At 48.3% G+C, this 17730-nt stretch overlaps 1 protein-coding gene across 4 annotated transcripts in view; it reads left to right on the top strand.

Moving 5' to 3' along the window:
* The window catches only part of OTUD7B (OTU deubiquitinase 7B), a 35540-nt gene extending 22117 nt beyond the window's left edge, over window positions 1–13423 (top strand). For all 4 annotated transcript variants that reach the window (XM_010565546.1, XM_010565547.1, XM_010565545.1 and 1 more), the window contains exons 5-12: window positions 2498–2599; window positions 3490–3617; window positions 5898–6010; window positions 6661–6788; window positions 7437–7586; window positions 8473–8587; window positions 9697–9781; window positions 10804–13423. In XM_010565546.1, coding sequence (XP_010563848.1) covers window positions 2498–2599; window positions 3490–3617; window positions 5898–6010; window positions 6661–6788; window positions 7437–7586; window positions 8473–8587; window positions 9697–9781; window positions 10804–12111 — 2129 coding nt within the window. In that variant the 3' untranslated portion in view covers window positions 12112–13423. The remainder of the gene's footprint in view (window positions 1–2497; window positions 2600–3489; window positions 3618–5897; window positions 6011–6660; window positions 6789–7436; window positions 7587–8472; window positions 8588–9696; window positions 9782–10803) is intronic.
* Window positions 13424–17730: the final 4307 nt, after the last annotated feature.

Raw genomic sequence — 17730 nt, 5'->3', positions numbered from 1 at the left:
GAATTATCTCATTTTAGCTACATGAAGTGAGCTTGCTTCAGCATAGATGCCACTTTTTTCTAGCTGCTCTCCTTTTCCGGTCTCTTTTTTAGCTCAGTTCTAGGTGGTGAACCTGCTCCTTCACCACCACCGGTGATTCAGCAGTGGGGGAAAGCCCCAGTGGTCTGTAGTCACTGCACAGAGGTCATGGTGGGTGTTCATGTTGGATCTGTCACGTCAGCCCAAGGAGCACAAGGCCAAGTCATCCCCAGGAATACTACCTTTGTCACGCAGAGAGGATGGCCTTGTAATTAGGGCGCTGGGTTCCCTGGTAGCCTTAGGGGAGCCATTTGGTTTTTCGATGAGTCAATCCATGTCTTCGGGCTGGGAGGAGCACCGTCTTTGTTCCTTCCTATCGCCGTGACCTATTTAGATGGTTCCTGTTAGAAGAAATGACCATCTTTTACCAAATGTACACCTTTGGGTGTAGGTTCCTGATCTCTGCTGGGATGAACAGATGTTCTGTAGCAAAACCAGCAGCGGGGCAAAACTGGACCCTGTAAGAGTCGTGGTGCTGGATGCAGAGGAAGTGTCTTGGTGCCGGTGGACTCTTTCAGATGGGCAGAAGCACTGTCGCTGACCTTGCCGCTCAAGCGATGATTGCAGGAAGATCCCTTGAATCCAGAGATCTTTCTCATAGAGCTTTCAGGGTGTGTTCCTAATAACCACGTGGAGAGAAATACGTTGCTTTAAATACTTCTAGGAGGCCTCTTGGCATTTGCACCACCTTGATAGGAGCAAAACATTCAGAGAAGGGTTTGGGGAATGTGGTTTCTTTTGAGATGCCTTCTCTTGCGTAACTGGAAATCTGTACAAATTACTCTGCCTGCCTTGCTGGAGATGTGCGTGGCACGGCGTGACCGCATGCTGCAAATAGAAATGCCTCCCCAAGGTGTGTCCCCTCTGAATCGGACCCGACTCAGCTCAACGAGAGGTTGCACAACCTCCAAAGCGCTGACTGGAGATGCAAACACCCCAGAGCACCCCACCCCGGCTGTTGAGAAGAGCAGCAAATCCTCCAGGAGCAATGTGAAATGGATTTTTAGAAAAAATGAGCAGCTCAGAGCTGCCTACAGTAGCATTACATTTTGGTTAGCTTTTGTGAGACGCTGTTTTGCTGCTCAGTTTGCTCCTCTGGCCCCATGCCACTTGGCGTGGGCTTGTGACTTTGCCGTGCCAGGAGCTATATTGAGTGAAAATAGCCGGCTTTTCCGAGCGGAGCTATTGTCCTGAGGCTGTGTACTAAACACTTTTCAACTCCAATGGGTTCCTTTCCCGATGCTGAGAAAAGAAATTACCCGCCTGGCGTTGCAGTTAGTGCTGCGTTTTTATGTTTTCCTGTGTTTATCAGTGTTTAAAAAACAAATTTTCTGTATTTAGCTCTTCCACAGCTGCTGTTGCTGAGGTTGTGCAAACAATTTCAAGAAATCCTGTGTTTGAGAGCCGGGGTCCCTGGCAGGGACCTTGCTAGGGAGCAGGGAGAAGTTCATTAGAAATGCTGGGAACGGGCTGGTTTTCTGCAAGAGCAATTTAAATGCAACTCGTTGGAAGCCTGAACAGCATCTACCAGCCAAAAAAATGCCTCTTGCACAGGATGTGCGGCAGAAAAGCTACTGGAAAAAGTTGCAGCCAAGGAAGACAGCGCCTGTTTTTGAGGGCATAGCAGAGTGAGACACAGGCTGGGTTGTAAGTTCAAAGTCCTAATTCAGCCCAACTCCGTTTCCTTGATAAATGTTTAACCTCCAGTTGCACCATACTTGACTGCAGTGTGTATGTTAATTTTTTCCCAGCTTCTATTTTTAGATGCTCTTGACTTGGATTACTACAAGTGCCTTATATTACTAAAAAGCTGCTATTTTTAAACAGCGTAAAGCACTGTCAGTTTGCATTTTCATTGGTAAAGCTGCTGGGATCAGCAAAAGTCCCTGAGTATTGTACCTAAACCAGTGAGCAAGGAAGAAATGTCGTGAGATGGTTTAAATGGGGGTGATTTGGTTATGAGAAGAATCGAAAAGAGGTTAACTGGAGAAGCTGTTGGGCACCATTTGTGACAGGCACTTAAGGAGGTGTTTTCAGCCTGGTGGTTTTGGGGGGTTTGAAATAAGTAGGGTGGGGGGAGAAATGGAGAGGAGGAGAGCGCTGGTCTGGGTTCAAGTCCTGGCTGGGCTGGCTCCTATTTCTAATTAATTCTAATTTGTGTGACCTTAAGTTCAGCCTGGCCATCTCCCTGCATCGCCATGAAGTTTTGCACTCCAATCTTCCCTTTTTGTTGCTTTATTACCATCTTGAATCCTTCCTTCTTCCAGCTGCGGGATGGGTCTATAACTGCTCATCTCTTTGGGTGCTCCCCTGCAAATTAAGCAGGTTTCAATCCTCGTCAGCGTTTTTGAAGGGATGAACGCAGCAGTCCCACGTTGTGTAACGGGCCCCGTTTTCACGCTCTCAAATATTCCCGCAGGTCGTCTCAACTGGTGGGCGAATGTGGATCCCAGTTGCCAAAGGCTGCTTCCCCTGGCCACCACCGGTGACGGAAACTGCCTGCTCCATGCCGCCTCCCTGGGTAAGAGCTTGACTTAATTCACGGCAGGTGAAATAATAAACCGGTTCACTTCAGACCCAGTAACATGCACCGTGCCGGTGCCACCTCCCTTCGCCGGCTGAGGCTGGGGAAGAGGCTGTGCTGGGAGGAGAGCGCAGGACCATCCTTTGGGAGCAGGACTGAGCGTTTCCCATCCATTCCTGTGGGAAACCGGGATGCTGCCACTCATGCCGGCTGCCGAGGCAGGGGGGGGGCGAGCAGTCGTGATGCTCAGGCTCTGTGGGAGAGGAATGGGTTGAAGGAAACAGGGTGCCAGTAGCCTGTGTACTTCTGAAATACCTCTCCCTTTCCATTTGGCAAGTTTCCCTCTATTTCTGAAGGAAATGTGAAATAATGGAGCCACCCCTTCCCTCCTCTTGCATGTTGAAGTTTCAGGAACTCAGGTTTGTCTCCAGTGACTTCATCTTGTCAAGTGTGACCATAGTAAATTTTCTGAGGTTTCCAGACTTTGAAATCAGCAGGGTTGTGTATTTCCTTCCTATTTGTATTTCAGACACAGCGCAACCACAGTCTTCTTTAATCTGGTCTCGTTTTCCCATCAGACACTGATGTAAAGGAGCGTGTAATTTTGTGAACAAATATTTTGCTGCATCTGTAAGATGCTTTAGAGTTGAAAGCAGAGGTGGCAGCATCTCCATTTAGCTGCATGAAAACTCACCACAGGTGGAAAAATGCAGGCTTTGAACCAGGAGTTTTGTTATTTAGATTGAGAAACTTGCATTTCTCTGCCTCTGTTTCCCAGTTTAGCCGCTTCCCCTGGTTTGTGGCAGATTGCAGGACCTCAGCAGATCGATGGAACAATGCCAGCTGCTGCTAATCCTCTGCTGCTGTTTCTTTCCCCCCCTGTGCAGGTATGTGGGGTTTCCACGATAGAGATCTCATGCTTCGCAAATCCCTTTACACCTTGATGGATAAAGGCATGGAAAGGGAAGCCCTGAAGCGGAGGTGGCGTTGGCAGCAAACACAGCAGAACAAGGAGGTAGGAACCAGACCGAACACAATCCTCTGTGCCGAGGAGAAAGTCTTGATAAAATATCCCATGGGTCTGAGAGATGCTTCCTATCGTGATAAAGTCTGTCTTGAATTTTGGGCAACTCCCTGCCTTGTGGTACTTGGCTATACCATGACAAGGCATATCCTTTGATGTAAACTATGGCGAAATTCTCTTTATTACAAGGTAGGAAAATTATTTATTAGAGCCGTGTTATGACCAATATTGATGGAAAACAAATGTTACCTTCAGGCATTTAATATCCAGCAGGATGTGCTGGCCGTGCTGGGCTTTTAAGAGAAAAGCAACGCTGCGGTGTAGGTCTTTCCAGTGATAAAGATCAGCAAGATGCGCCTCGGTCAAAGCATGGAGCAAACTCCTTCACCAAAAAAGGAAATTCATGAACTTGCCACATTAAAGGCTTTTCAAAGCTGTGACACGGGCCCCCCCGAAAGCAGGGAGATGACTTTGTCAAGGTGGAAAATTTTACCAGATGTCCTCACGTGGCGAGAGATGGCCCCTCTGTGTCGAGAGGGTTTTGTGAACAGGGTAAACTTTTGTTTTCACCTGACACTGAAGGATGTTGTTTACTCTCCAGCTTCCTTTTTATTTTTGGAAGGGCACAAAGATTCATATCTTGACAATTTGAAAAAATATGTATTTCCCTGTTTGAAATTCCCACAGAGTAGTTAGAATGGTGCATTTTAGTAGAGGATGTAGTATATTTTAGTAGAGCATGTGGTACTGCTGCAGTAAAATGCAGCAGTAGTTGAAGCAGAGTAGTTAATAAATTATCAGAGATTTTACTGCTGTTAAAAGCATGCTTTTATGCATCTCTTTAAACCGCATGCTCTAGAATTAGCCGTCAGCAAAGTACTGTCACTTGCAGATCTTAAAAGGACTTGAAAATACTCAGGTTATAGGATGGGGTGGTGTCATGCCCTGGTCCTCAGCACAAGCCAAAGATCCCGGCAGTAGATGTGGGATGCAGGTAGTGCAACTGTCCAGGAATTGCACGTACTGCTTAAGCAGTTGGCTGGAAGTCGAGGATGATGAGCTCCTCCTTTCCAAATAAGCTCTGAAAGAAGCAGCCCAGGGTGATGGATGCTGCTTTGAATTTCACAACCCGCTCTGGGTGCAATATTCTCCTCCCATGCTTTGCTTCACAAGCTTTGAATCGGTGATGAAAGAATTTGCATTGACATAACCAGGAGTGGAGACACTTAATCAATACCTTACAGAACAAAGCAGAGAGCTGAACATGCCATCAGTTACTTCTGTTGCACAGCTCGATGGCTTTCTTGGCAGCTTTGAGGACTTAGGATGTTGTGTTTGGATGCTGGAGCTCAGATTATGGAGCTGGGGAAAGGAGGAGGGTAAGGCTGCTGCCCTTCCTGTTGCGTTTCTCAGCTTATGGCCTTAAATACAGGAGGCTTGAGCTTAGCTTTGTGCACAGTCTTGTGTTTTTAAGGTATTTCTCCCCTTCCTTGGGATGGATATCGCTTCTGATACCTTTCAACTCTGGGATTGTGTTGGAAGCAGCTCTTTGAAAAGCTTCTGCATTAAGGAGGAAAGGTGTAATTCCTGAATCTAATGCTCGATGCAGGCTTTATAAAGTAGGGTGGTTGTACCGAAGGCAATGTATTCTGTCGATAGACCGCTATGGATCTGGCTTCAGAGCATCACAGCTTTTCGAGGAGAGGGCTGTGCCCTGCGTGGATTTCCCTTGCCGTGTCTCCTCAGTGGACTGTGATGTCTCCTATCTCGCATGGTGTGATTGTGGAATGGACATTTTGCAATGATAATGTAAGGAAATGTGAGTAAAATGCAGCTTCACCATGTGTTGAATTAGCAAAGCAACCCTTGAATTGAATATTTATAGATGCTATGATGTCTTCATTGTTTTCTGAAGGAAAATAAATTCTGTATTTTAGCTAGTCCAATTATCTGTGCCACTGTCTCTTGTCAATAGATCATGTCATCTTTAATACTGGAAGGATTTAGTGTAAGAGTAAAGGTTTTCTCTCATTCTGTGGGTTGAAATGTTTACTTCCACTCTGCAAAAAGGCAAACTTCCGTTTCAGGCAGGTTATCTCCCTGGCTGGCTTGAGAACACAGATTTGGAAATGTGCACTTTTTTTGCATAATATATTGATTATTTTTGCATAAATCCATAGAGAAGAGTTGTGCCTGTGTGCATAAAAGTATGCTGCAGAGATTGGAAAATACTGACTTCAAAGATTTTGGGTTTTATTTGCCATTTTCCAGTCTGGTCTTGTTTACACTGAAGAGGAGTGGCAGAAGGAGTGGAACGAGCTGATCAAGCTGGCATCCAGCGAGCCTCGCGTACACTACGGCACCAACGGGGGCAGCTGTGGAGGGTACGTGGAGGGGACTGAATTAAAAAAGAATACATCTAGATGTAAAACACAACAAATACCTTCCTTCAGTGTACAGCTCGGGATAATTCTGAAGGGCAGGACAAGGGACAAGGCTGAGGATTGCTGCTTTGGTCCAGCTTGCAGGGTTTTAAGGGGAAGGATTGAAGGATCATGGGGAACAACGAGAAGTCCATAAAGCATCACAGGAAATTATTTAAATGCTGCCCGACCTCTTTTTGTGGGGTAATGCATACACTGAACAGAAAACTAATCTTTTCTCGTGTTTCATCGTGTTGATGGCTCCAAACCAAGAGTAAGAAACAAAAGTTGAGAATTTCTGCAGTGCTCACTCTGTATTTCAAGGGCACTTTATTGCTGCAGCCATCCCAAACAAACACTGCTTTTGAGGCTCTTTAGATTAGAGACTCCCAGAAGTGCCAAGCAGCAATGTGGTATTTCCTGGGTACAACCCTTGTCTTAGAATAGGGCATTTTGGGGGTATCTACATCTAAAATCTCAAATTAGAGCCGAGATCAAACTTAGTGCTGTTAATATGATCTGCCTCTACGTGGCTGCCTATAAAGACCTCATCCTGCTTTTAAAAGCAAGGATTAAATAACGGGTGAAAATTAATTTCTCATTTCCCAAAGTGTTGAAAGCTCTGAAGAGCCGGTGTACGAGAGCCTGGAGGAGTTTCACGTCTTCGTCCTCGCCCACGTGTTGAAGAGACCCATAGTGGTGGTGGCAGACACGATGCTGCGGGACTCGGGGGGAGAAGGTAAGAATTGCACTCTCTTTTAAAAGTCTTTATGAATCACGCATGCTCAAACTGTGTGTTTGCACTCTACCAGCATGTTTTCACAGGGTCTTTTTGCTCAACGAAGCTGGATCTTGAATTGGAGAGCAAAGGACGGGGTGTGTTAAACTGCTGCAGGGTGCCGTGGGTGATTCCTATGAAGGTCATGAGAAACAGCTCAGCATCGTAGTCTGATCTTTTGCTATTTCTAAGAGCATCCACGTGATCGGGGTTTTTTCTACCTCTTTTGCCGCCACACGTGTGTGTACAGATGGGAAATTCCGTTCCCTGCATGTCATATTTTCCACTAGCAGACTTAATTTCCTGTCAGAAAAGATTAATCAATTACCATCATTCTGTATGCAGATTTTAAGTTGTCTTGTGGAGGAGTGAAGAAGGGTTTTTTATAGAAAATAAAGGCTCATTTTGCAACTGTGTTCCTCCAGATGTAAAATAGATGTCTATTTTGGGCTGTGGTTTTGGTTTTTTTTTTATTGTCCCTTGAGCTGACAGATGATTGCAGGTGAAACCTTGAATGAAGCAAACAGCTTGTTCCGGAGCAATTTCAGTATAAACAACTCTTAACTCTTTAACCTATTATGAAAACTAACCACCCTGATTTCTTTCCAGCCTTTGCCCCTATTCCCTTTGGAGGGATCTATCTTCCCCTGGAAGTCCCAGCCAACAAATGCCATCGTTCTCCATTGGTCCTGGCTTACGACCAAGCCCATTTTTCTGCCCTGGTATCCATGGAGCAGAAGGAACCCTCAAAAGATCAAGGTAGGTGATAAACAAGATTTATATCAATATAGCATCAAGAGCAGTCCTGCGGAGAAGGACTTGGGGTACAGGTGGGTGACAAATGGGACCTGAGCTGGCAATGTGCGCTGGCAGCCCAGCAAGCCAACCGTCTCCTGGGCTTGTATCACCAGCAGCATGGCCAGCAGGTTGAGGGAGGGAATTCTGCCTCTCTGCTCCACTCTGGTGAGACCCCCCGGAGCTCTGCACCCAGCTCGGGGGTCCTCAGTACAGGAAAGACACGGAGCTGTCGGAGCAGGTCCGGAGGGGGAGCACAAAAATGATGCGAGGGCTGGAACACCTCTGCTATGGGAGCGAGGCTGAGAGAGTTGGGGTTGTTCAGTCTGGAGAAGAGGAGGCTCCGGGGAGACCTTGTTGTCGTCTTTCAGTACTTATAAGAAAGATAGGGACAGACTTTTTAGTAGGGCCTGTAGTGATAGGACAAGGGGTGATGGTTTTACACTAGAAGAGGGGAGATTCAGACCAGATGTCAGGAAGAAATGTTTCATGCTGCGGGTGGGGAGGCACCGGCACAGGTTGCCCAGAGAGGTGGTCGATGCCCCGTTGCTGGAGACGTTTGAGGTTGGGTTGGACGGGGCTCTGAGCAATCTGATCAAGTGGGAGACATCCCTGCTTATGGCAGGGGGGTTGGACTAGGTGACCTTTAAAGGTCCCTTCCAACCCAAACCATTCTGTTATTCTATGATGATTCTATGATCCCAAGCATTGGCAGTCGCTGTGTGATTTGGCATGACACCAGTTGCCATCAGAGGTGATGTTGTACTTGGCGGGCACTCAGAGCTTGGCTGCCCATGTGAAAGGTTTGTCCTTTCAGGCATTAAAAGTGAGCTTTCTGTCCCTCATGCAGCTGTGATCCCCCTGACAGACTCCGAGCACAAGCTGCTCCCTGTGCACTTTGCCGTGGATCCTGGGAAGGAATGGCAGTGGGGAAAAGATGACAGTGACAACGTCAAGCTGGCCAGGTTGGTTAATGGCAAACCGGAGCAGTCCCAGCCGGAGGGTTTGTGGCTCTGTCCCCAGCTGGGGATTTCTTGTGTCTGGATGAAAGTTATACTCAGGGTATGAACTTATTCAGTGGGGACGGAACGGCTTTTTCTTTTACTTCATTCTCTTCTGACGCCCTGATTTCGGTACATTTTGGGTAGGACTGTGACATCTCATGAGCTTCATTCCCACAAGGTGAAGAGTTGATTGCTCCAAATCCTAGAGCTCCAGACTGGGCGTAGCTCAGAAACAAGAAGCAGCAGAGGATCGGCTGTCGTATTTGCACAAAAAGAAGTGTATTTTTTCCATTCCTCTCTCCCCACTCAAAGATGACAAGTATCTCTGAGCGTGGGCCCTGGAACTGGGAGGGTGACTTGCAGTCAGACACCCTTCCTATTTTTGACTCAGACTAAGGGCAGGCATGTCAGGGTTTGGTAGTAGCGAGTTTCCTGTTATTGAGCCAAAAGGCAGCAGCAGTGGGTGTAGTGGTCAGAGCTGGGAGCATGACTTGTCCATCATCTGACTTTGGGTTAGGAAACCTAGAAACCTCCAAGATCAAAGTATTAGAATTCAGCACAGGTTTATACCGATACAGTATCTCATTTTGAAGGGTTTGGAGCCCATGGAAAAGGCTCTGTCCCTGTTTTTACTGAAAAGAATTTTTTTTTTTTTTTGACAAGTGGAAATTTTTGAGAAAACATCTTTACTTTTTTCTGAAGTTGTTTTTGTGGAGAGGAGAATCATTTTGAAACTAGCTCTATTTAGATCTGTGACATCTGCTTTTTTGGTATTTGTCTCAGATATGAGTAAGATTATTTGTCAAGTTCATTTTAATTTGTAGCAAGCTTGATTTGGACATTCAGGAATCTTCTTATTTATTCATTTGTGTTTTAATTGAAAGGTTTGGAAGGCTACAAAAATGTCACCTTTTGTACTGCTGCTGTCTTGATGCAGTTATACCTGCTTTGTTAAAACATGCTTTTTAACATAAAGACAACAGGCAAATAACTAATTATAGAGGAGAGAACCTCAGTTATTAAAATGAAACTTAACTCTAACTTTTTTTTATCCTTATTTTAAATTTTAGTGTGACGTTATCACTGGAAGCAAAGTTGCACTTGCTGCACAGCTACATGAATGTTAAATGGATCACATTGCCTTGTGACATGCAGGTAAAGAGACAAGGACTATTTTCTTTACTCTTTAATTATTTAAACCTCCTTTCTGCAAGGCAGCAGACGTGAAGTCGTCAGTTGGCTTGCTCTCCTTCACGTGAGGTGGTCTGTGCCTGCAGAAATTGCAGCTAATACTGCTCTGAGCAGATAAACGACCTGGTTTTTTTGCATGTGCACTTTTTTCCTAGAGCTTTTCATGCCTGTTTTTACTCTTCATGCAAACTTGAAACGCAGCCCTTGTACATCCCGCAGGGCAGGCTCTTGTGTAGGTGGCTGGCAGCGAAGACGACGCTGCCTCCTCCAAGACAAACACGAACTGTTGGTTTACAGCTGCCAGAAGCTGCCTTGAGACCCGTGGTTTGACTGTAGTTTTCCTGGGACCTTTCCTTGGCAGGAAAACTCCCGTCCGCTTCCCAAATCTCTCTGGTGGTGCGTTGGCAGATGGTGGTAGGTGCCTTGACAGCATGAAGGGTTGGTTTCCCCGCCCGCCCTTTTTGGGAGAAAACTCCCCGAAGTTGAATGTGAGCTGTTTTGGTCTGTCAGAAATTGCTGAGGCGTCATCTCTGTAGCAAAGCTTGAATGGTGACGTTTTGGTTGTGACCTCCTTAACTGGCCACGTGCTCTCAGATGCTTTGCTTAGAAATACCGTAACCCATCCCTATCTCAGCCTTATCGATGTACGAACCGTTGATGCAAAGGAATGGAGGATGCCGTGACCCCAGGGAAATGGGTGCCAGCCGTGCCCACTGTGCTTCTGGGTGACCAGAGGGGGAATTTTTTGGCCCCGTCTTTGCCAGTAGCACCTCTTCTTCTCTAGCTTTTCCCCTGGAACCTCTAGCAAGTTACGACATTTATGGATGTGCAGGACGGCTGCTGGGGACATGTCGCATTGAGGGTGTTTGAATGTTGTCCCCTCCATTTTCCAAGCAAGCGCCTACTTCTCTGTTTCACCTTCAGCCTGAAAACACTTCTCCGAGGAACTTGCTGGACTTTGATATGTATGTTTTCTTTCTCCCTAGGCGCCTTTGGCCCAGCCGGAATCCCCTACAGCCTCCGCGGGCGATGACGCTCGTTCAGCTGCGGAGTCGGGAGAGTCGGACAAGGAGTCGGTCTGCAGCAGTTCAGCGAGCAATGGCGGCAGCAGGGGCTGCAAGGACAAAGAGAAACCAAAGAAAGAGCGAGAAAAGGATAAGGAAAAAGATAAAAAACGGGCAGACTCGGTTGCCAATAAGCTGGGCAGCTTCGGCAAGACTTTGGGAAGTAAGCTAAAAAAGAACATGGGTGGCTTGATGCACAGCAAAACTATCAAGGGAGGTGTGAGCAACGGGCAGGGGGATACCTTGGAGAAGAAGAAGAAAGGATCCTTGAAGTCCAGGAAAGGCAGCAAAGAGGAATCTTCTCAAGGAGACTTGTCAGCTCCTGTGGAGAAACCCTGCCCAGGTAAAGCAGCCCCTGAAAAGCCGGCAGACCCCTACAAATACAGCAACGACGTCAGGCTGAGCCTGAGCATCCTCCGGGCTGCCATGCAGGGAGAGCGCAAGTTCATCTTTGCCGGCCACCTCAAGACCAGCAACCGGCACCAGTACCAGGAGGAGATGATCCAGCGGTACCTTCTGGATGCCGAGGAACGTTTTATGGCTGAGCAGAAACAAAAGGAGGCCGAGAAGAAGGCGCTGGGGAGCGCTGCTCCTGCCAAGAAGCTGGAGCCGGAGGCGAACACCCACAAGGGTGAGGAAGTGATGCTCACCCCCGCTTACCCCCAGCCTCCCCCCGCATACGCCATCCAGACCCCAGATCTGGCCACAGGCACTAAAATAGCAGCTTTTCCCTCCGGCTATTCGGGTGTTTTCACCTTTCCCAGACCCTCCATGGTGAACAGCACGGAAGGGTCGCACCCCCCCAGCTATCAAGACAGCAGGCGGCAGGTAGCCGGGGGGTCCTGCAGCAGCCTTCCTCCCTACGCTACCTTACCCAGACATTGCACCCAGGCGCGGCCGAATCCCTACCAAACCAGCCCTTCCCACCTGGGGAGATTCTCCCCCACGGACATGGACATCCATCCCACCTACCCATCGGAGTGCGATGGCTCAACCTGCCTCCCCCCGCACAGCAACGGCTACAGGGAATACCTCGACCAGGAAAGCTCGCAGAAAGGAATGCCGGCGGACAAAAATAAAAGCCGAGTTCTTTATAATGTTCAGCAGACCAAATGCAAGCAGCCAAACTGCAGTTTTTACGGACATCCAGAAACTGGGAATTTCTGCTCGTGCTGTTACAAAGAGGAGCTGAAACGCAAGGAGCGGGAGGCTCTAGTGCACAGGTTCTGAGCGCCCTGCCCTGGCGCTGATCTTGGGACCCATGAAAGATGGGGAATGCAATAATATATATATATATATAAAATTTTTTTTAAACCCCCCCACTGCTCCACTGCTCCTCTCCCTGTCTGTGAAGAGGAGGGAGCGAGTATTTGGCTGGATGGGCTGAGAAATGAGATTTGGCTGGTGTGATGGAGGTGATGCAGGAGGGTGGTGGGAGGGATAGGGGGTGAGAAAAACCAGCTCCCCCCTCCCAGAGACCCTGCAAGAGGGAGGAGAATGCTTTTCAAGAGGCTTCTTCTGGCAAGGGGTGACTAGGATTAGCGGAGGGTGTGCTCAGGTTGGAGCACAGGGTGCAAGGGGGGGTTCTTCAAAACGATTCAATAAACCAGACCAAAGCTTTTGGAGAAGGCAAACAGGGAGCAGTGCCCTGCCGGGTCCTGCCAGCTGGACTCCGATGGCACTAACTGCCCAGAATTGAGCGAAAATGCCCCAGCGATTTCAGTTTGAACATCACAAACCTTTTAATTGAGATTTTTTTTTTAACAGTTTTTATTTTATATTTCTTTTTGCTGGTACTGAGTGAAACTTAGTTGGAATTGGATGTTATTGGGGTTTTTTTTGCAGTTGAACGCGTCCAAGCCCAGCCCCATTGGATGTCTCCGACCATGTCTTAGCAGTGGGCTTGGGGCTCTGCCCTTCCAATGGGCTCAACTCTGGTTTTAAAATGTTATTTTTAAACTCTTTTTTTCTTGGGGTGGGAGGGAGACAGAGGGGTGGTCACAGTGCTTGAGTGGTTTTGAGGTTTTTTTCCTGCAGAAGTACTGTGCAAAACCATTCTGTTCGCGGTACGGTTGACCCGACTTAGTAAGAATTGAGACAAGAAACAAGGTCGGTGTCCCCACCCAGCAATAACCATCGGCGTGGGGAAGTAGAGAGGACAAAGAGCATCCCGCAGCACCGGGAGGTAAATCCGCAGTGGGCTGCCAGGCGCTTGCAGCCATACGTGGACACACACACCCGCGATAACTCTTTCTACTTGAGCAAGCTACTTCTGTACTACCTCTGTTCTGCTGAATCAAATTAACTTGGCTCCATTTTGCTGAGCCACATAACTGACCTTAGGCTGAGGAATATTAAAAGATATTTTTGATAATAGGGCCATAGAGCGAAACGTTAAGAAAAAATGAACCCGTAACTAATTTACGCACTCAATGTGGTCCACTACGTTCCCTTCTCCCCCTGTCCCAGCCCCTGCGGCGTAGGATGAACTGTACGCTCCCGTTCACGTCTTGCAGGGTGGGTTTAACTTTAGCACTGCGATGTTTGCACAGATTTTTTTTTTGTAACTACAGCTCCCAAACCAGACTCGATCCTGTATAGAGCGAGGTTCAGCGTTTTACCACATGAAAATAAACATGAATTATACTGATAATTTGAAACTTTACAACATTCCCTCATTATTTTTTTTGTTTTTTTTTTTCAGAAGGCACCAAACTATGCAATCCCTTCCCATGCTGATCCTGCCCGCTGCCCTTCCTGGTGAGAAGGGACGAGAGGACCGGGCAGAGGAAGTGAAAGTGTACTTAACACTGGAGAATCACCTGAAGCCTTATTCTCACAAATACCCTAAGGCTTGGTTCTAATGTACAAGTTTTACCACTTTAATATGTATCTAAAAACCCACAAATTAAGGCCTTTTCTAGAGGAGGCGGCTGCGCAGGGTCATTAAGCGTGGTCCTAACGGTTTGGGTCCAGCCATTGAAACTGCTTGTGGGTGGATTGTAAATATCCCAGTGATGGTTTAACTCAGATTTCAGTTGTTCTCTTTGGTTTTATTAAATCACTGAGCATAGATAAGCCTTGCCCAGCTGCATGATGCAAAAGGCCGCCTTTAATATACAATCGATGCAACCGAGGGTTGGCACTGGTTCCTGTAGGTGACGTGTCCTCTTATCTCAGAGCAAATGCCAGATAGCAAGTCTTTCCCTTAAATTGCAGTAAATCTGACGTACTTTAACCCAGGGGCGAGAATATAAAGCACTGGTTAAGCCCTGCAGGCTCTCACCCTGGTTACCCTGCAGCAGTCTCTTGGTTCACCCCAAATATTAAGCCAAAATGTTTAGAAAAACAAACAAAACCCTCACTATAAGGGGGTCACTTGGTTTATATACCAGTTTCTGCCATTTATTTTTCCTGTAACCGGAACGGCAGCTTTATTTTGGTTTGGGGAGTATCCTTCCACTACTGCCGAAAGTGATAGGAGCGCCCCCCCCAACCAAAGAACATGGGCGCAGGAGGAGGGAAGGCAAAAGGCGATGCTTCACCAGCCATTCCTGGTTTTTTTTTGGGGGGGGGGGGGGATTTGTCTCTGTTTTGGTTAACTCCATCCTGCCACGGTACCAAGCTAATGGATGCTGGAGGTTGCATTGCAGTGGGAAGCGCCTGGCGCTGATTCTCGGACCCACTCTCTGGAGGGGGGTTCCTTCCTGGCAATGAAGCACCACCAGGAAATCTTGGCTGCTCACACAGCAGAGGTTATGGGGAGCTTTGCTTTAATTTTGTAAACGTGATGGAGTTGTGCATAATACTGTCTTAGGGGAAAAAAAAATGGGGAATGCCAGCAGCAGGTACCCCGTCTGTGCATCCTCCTAGAAGAAAATCATCTCAAATCCCAAATTCCCAGAGATGCTGTCACTCTTCCTCCTCCTGAGGGTTTTTTTTTTTGGGTGGGAAAGCAAGTTTTGCTTTGTGTTCTTATTAACAAAGCTTGAGTGTAGTGTGGTCCCTCTCCGAGGACTGGGTAAGCCCGGACGGCTGCACCAGGGTGGGGATGCCAACCTCTCCCCATCCCATGGGCACCTGGAAGGGAAATGAGAAGGGGGCTCGCGTGCCACCCCAGCACTGCGGTTAAGGAGGAAAATGGCAAAGTTGTTCCCCAAAAAGTTGTTCTCCAGGTCTGGGGCGGGGGGGAGGGGGGTTGGACAGCCAGCCCTGCAGCCTTGGCACCTGCAGGGATCCCAGCGTGGTAGGATTTTGCAGGATCTTTAGTGCCCTGCGTTGTCAGGTTTTATTGCAGTTAGTAGAATCTGTAGCTTTTTTTAAAATCCAAAGGGGGGTGGGGGGGGTGGAACCAACCAATTGAACTTAAGGCAAGGATGAAAAATCTTTGCAGAGTATTTTTGCTATGAAGGGCGGAGTTTTGGCTATTCCCCAAGCGCCCCATGAGCCCCAACCTCAGCTGGGTCACACTGAACCAGCTGCATTTCTTCAGAACCACGAAGGATTTTTTCAGGTCATTTTTGTTTCCTTTATGGTGAAACTAATTTTTTTTTCTTTTTTAAGGGACTGTTAAATGCAAATTATATTTATTGGAAGATGATATCTACCATCCGCCAGGTCCTATTCATAAACACACTAAAGCCACAGCCCATGCAGTGGATATTTTTCCTATTTTTTTAAAGTGGGAAGTGAGAGCAACTCATACTCCAAAGTATCTTTCATGGAAGAAAAAGCACCAAACCTGCCCCCGGGAGGGTTTTTCTCCCATTGGCTGCAACGTGATCCTGAGGTCTTAAAATAAGTGCACTTAATAGTGTCGTTGGAAGAAACATTGCTGCCAGCAGGCCCTGGGTGCAGTAAAGATTTTCTTTAAGGGTGGGCAAAACCTATTAATGAGCATTTTATTTTGTCGAATGAGCATTTACCTTCATGTATGTTACCTCGCCGCTCCCTGGGGAAGGCTGATGGGATGCTTTGGTTATCACTAATCCTACAAGAAGTGACCTGAATTAATTCTGCAATTGTTTATTCACAAAAGACTTTTTTTTTTTTTTAATTAAATATTAGGTTGGTGATTTTTTTACTCCCTGTGAGCACCGCTGTAGCCAGCACTAGATGGCGCGTTGCAATCGGGCTGTACACCGCATCCTTCATTTATGCTACCATAGATTCACTGACAATAAACAACATTCAACTAATTAAGCCCTAGGCAGCGGCTGTGCCTCTTTCCTCCACTTTGCCCCGGGGATTCAGCCCCAATGAGCTCTGGGTGCCCTGACTCTTTGTGCCCCAAATTCCCTGCCTTCATCCCCTCCCACATCAAGTTAGGGGTTTTTTTCTCTGCTGTGAAGCACAGCATCCTCCTTCCATCCTCCTTCCTGGGGATTGGGGAAGATTTCCTTCTATTTCGGTATCAAATTCAGGCTTTCATTTAAAAAAGAAACCACCTCCCTCCGCCTCCATCAGCATTTTTGTCTATCCTCGCTGATTTTGGAGGAACCTTTTCCCCAGCTGCATTTGAAGGCCAGCACCCAGGGATGCTTTGAGCAATTTAATACCCAAGTAAGGCTTTGCCCAGCATAAAGATAAAATCCATCTGCTTGCTGGCATGAGGTGTTTTGGATGCTGAAGCTTTAAATGGGTTCAGAAAGAGGAAAAAGCCACTCTGATGATGTTCATCAAGAGCTACAGCCCCATCGGTCCAGCCCTGGGCCTGCGAGTGGGGAAGGGCGGCTACGTCCTCACCCCACGGTGCTGCGTTTGGGGCCTTTTGGGGCTGGTTGGAAACCTGTATGGCAGGGAGATGGGAGCAGTTTCCCACGGGATTTCTTTGCATTGGGATTTTCTATTTCACCTCCCAGTGTTATTCCTTCCTCCCAGCATCGGTGAGTGGCTGCACCATGCCCAGTGCCACGTTGGTGCGGGCTTGCCTGTGCCAGCCAATTTTCCTCCAGCTCTTGGGGTGGCCCGGGCTGATCCCAAGCTGGCGCGGACGCTGCCCTCACCTTGGAGAGCAGTCCTGGGTTAAAGCCCTGCAGGAAATTCCTCTTATCTGCCAGGTGCCAGAGCCAAAGACTCCGCCGAGCTGCCCCAGGATGCTCCACCGGGTGATTTTCCTGCAGGAAGAAAATTGGAGTGCCTGAGCTTTGCAGCCACCAAAGCTGGACCTGCCCCCAAAATCTGGGGGCAAATACGCCAAAAATAAGATTTTTAGCTGGAGTGTGTGCTCCAACGGTGCTGGGTTTTTCTCTTGAGCCTGGTTTATGCCAGGGTTCATCCTGCCTTGTGCTGGCACCGGTGCCTCGGCTGCCCTGGTCCTGCCCTGGCAGGAGGAGCTGAGCCGAGGGGATTTGAGTTTTGGGGTCCCCAGGGTTTTTTTGGCAATGAGGAGGTGGCAAAGGTGGCGCCAGGGCCACCATCCACCTGCTGCTGGCAGCGGGGTCAGGGCCCCAGGTCCCTGGGCCGCCTCGGCGAGGTTGGGGCCGGCGGGAGCCAGGCCGGCTTGGCACGGGTACCGGCAGCGTGCTGGTTTTTCCGGGGTTGGGAGGCGAAGGCCGTGCTTTGGCGATGAGTCACGGAGCAGCTCGTTCTTCCCCGGCAGAGCCGTGTCCGGAGGAGAGGCCGTGGGGCTGTGCGGGGCCCCCGTGTCAGCCAGCGGAAAGGCGAGGGAATGGGCTGGGGGGCTGGGGGTACGCCCGTACTGCATGACCCTTGGCTGGCCAAGCATCTACAGGGTGTCTGGAGTTGTTATGTGCACCCCCTCCAGCACCATCCAGCCCTTACGGGGTCCCTGCAGCTATAGGTGCCCCTCCAACACCAACCGTTCCTTATGGGGTGCCTGCGGCTGGA

This window comes from Haliaeetus leucocephalus, unplaced genomic scaffold, assembly GCF_000737465.1.
Source record: "Haliaeetus leucocephalus isolate CR32 unplaced genomic scaffold, Haliaeetus_leucocephalus-4.0 Scaffold193, whole genome shotgun sequence".
NCBI lineage: Eukaryota > Metazoa > Chordata > Aves > Accipitriformes > Accipitridae > Haliaeetus > Haliaeetus leucocephalus.
This window is presented reverse-complemented; position numbering and strand designations above follow the sequence as displayed.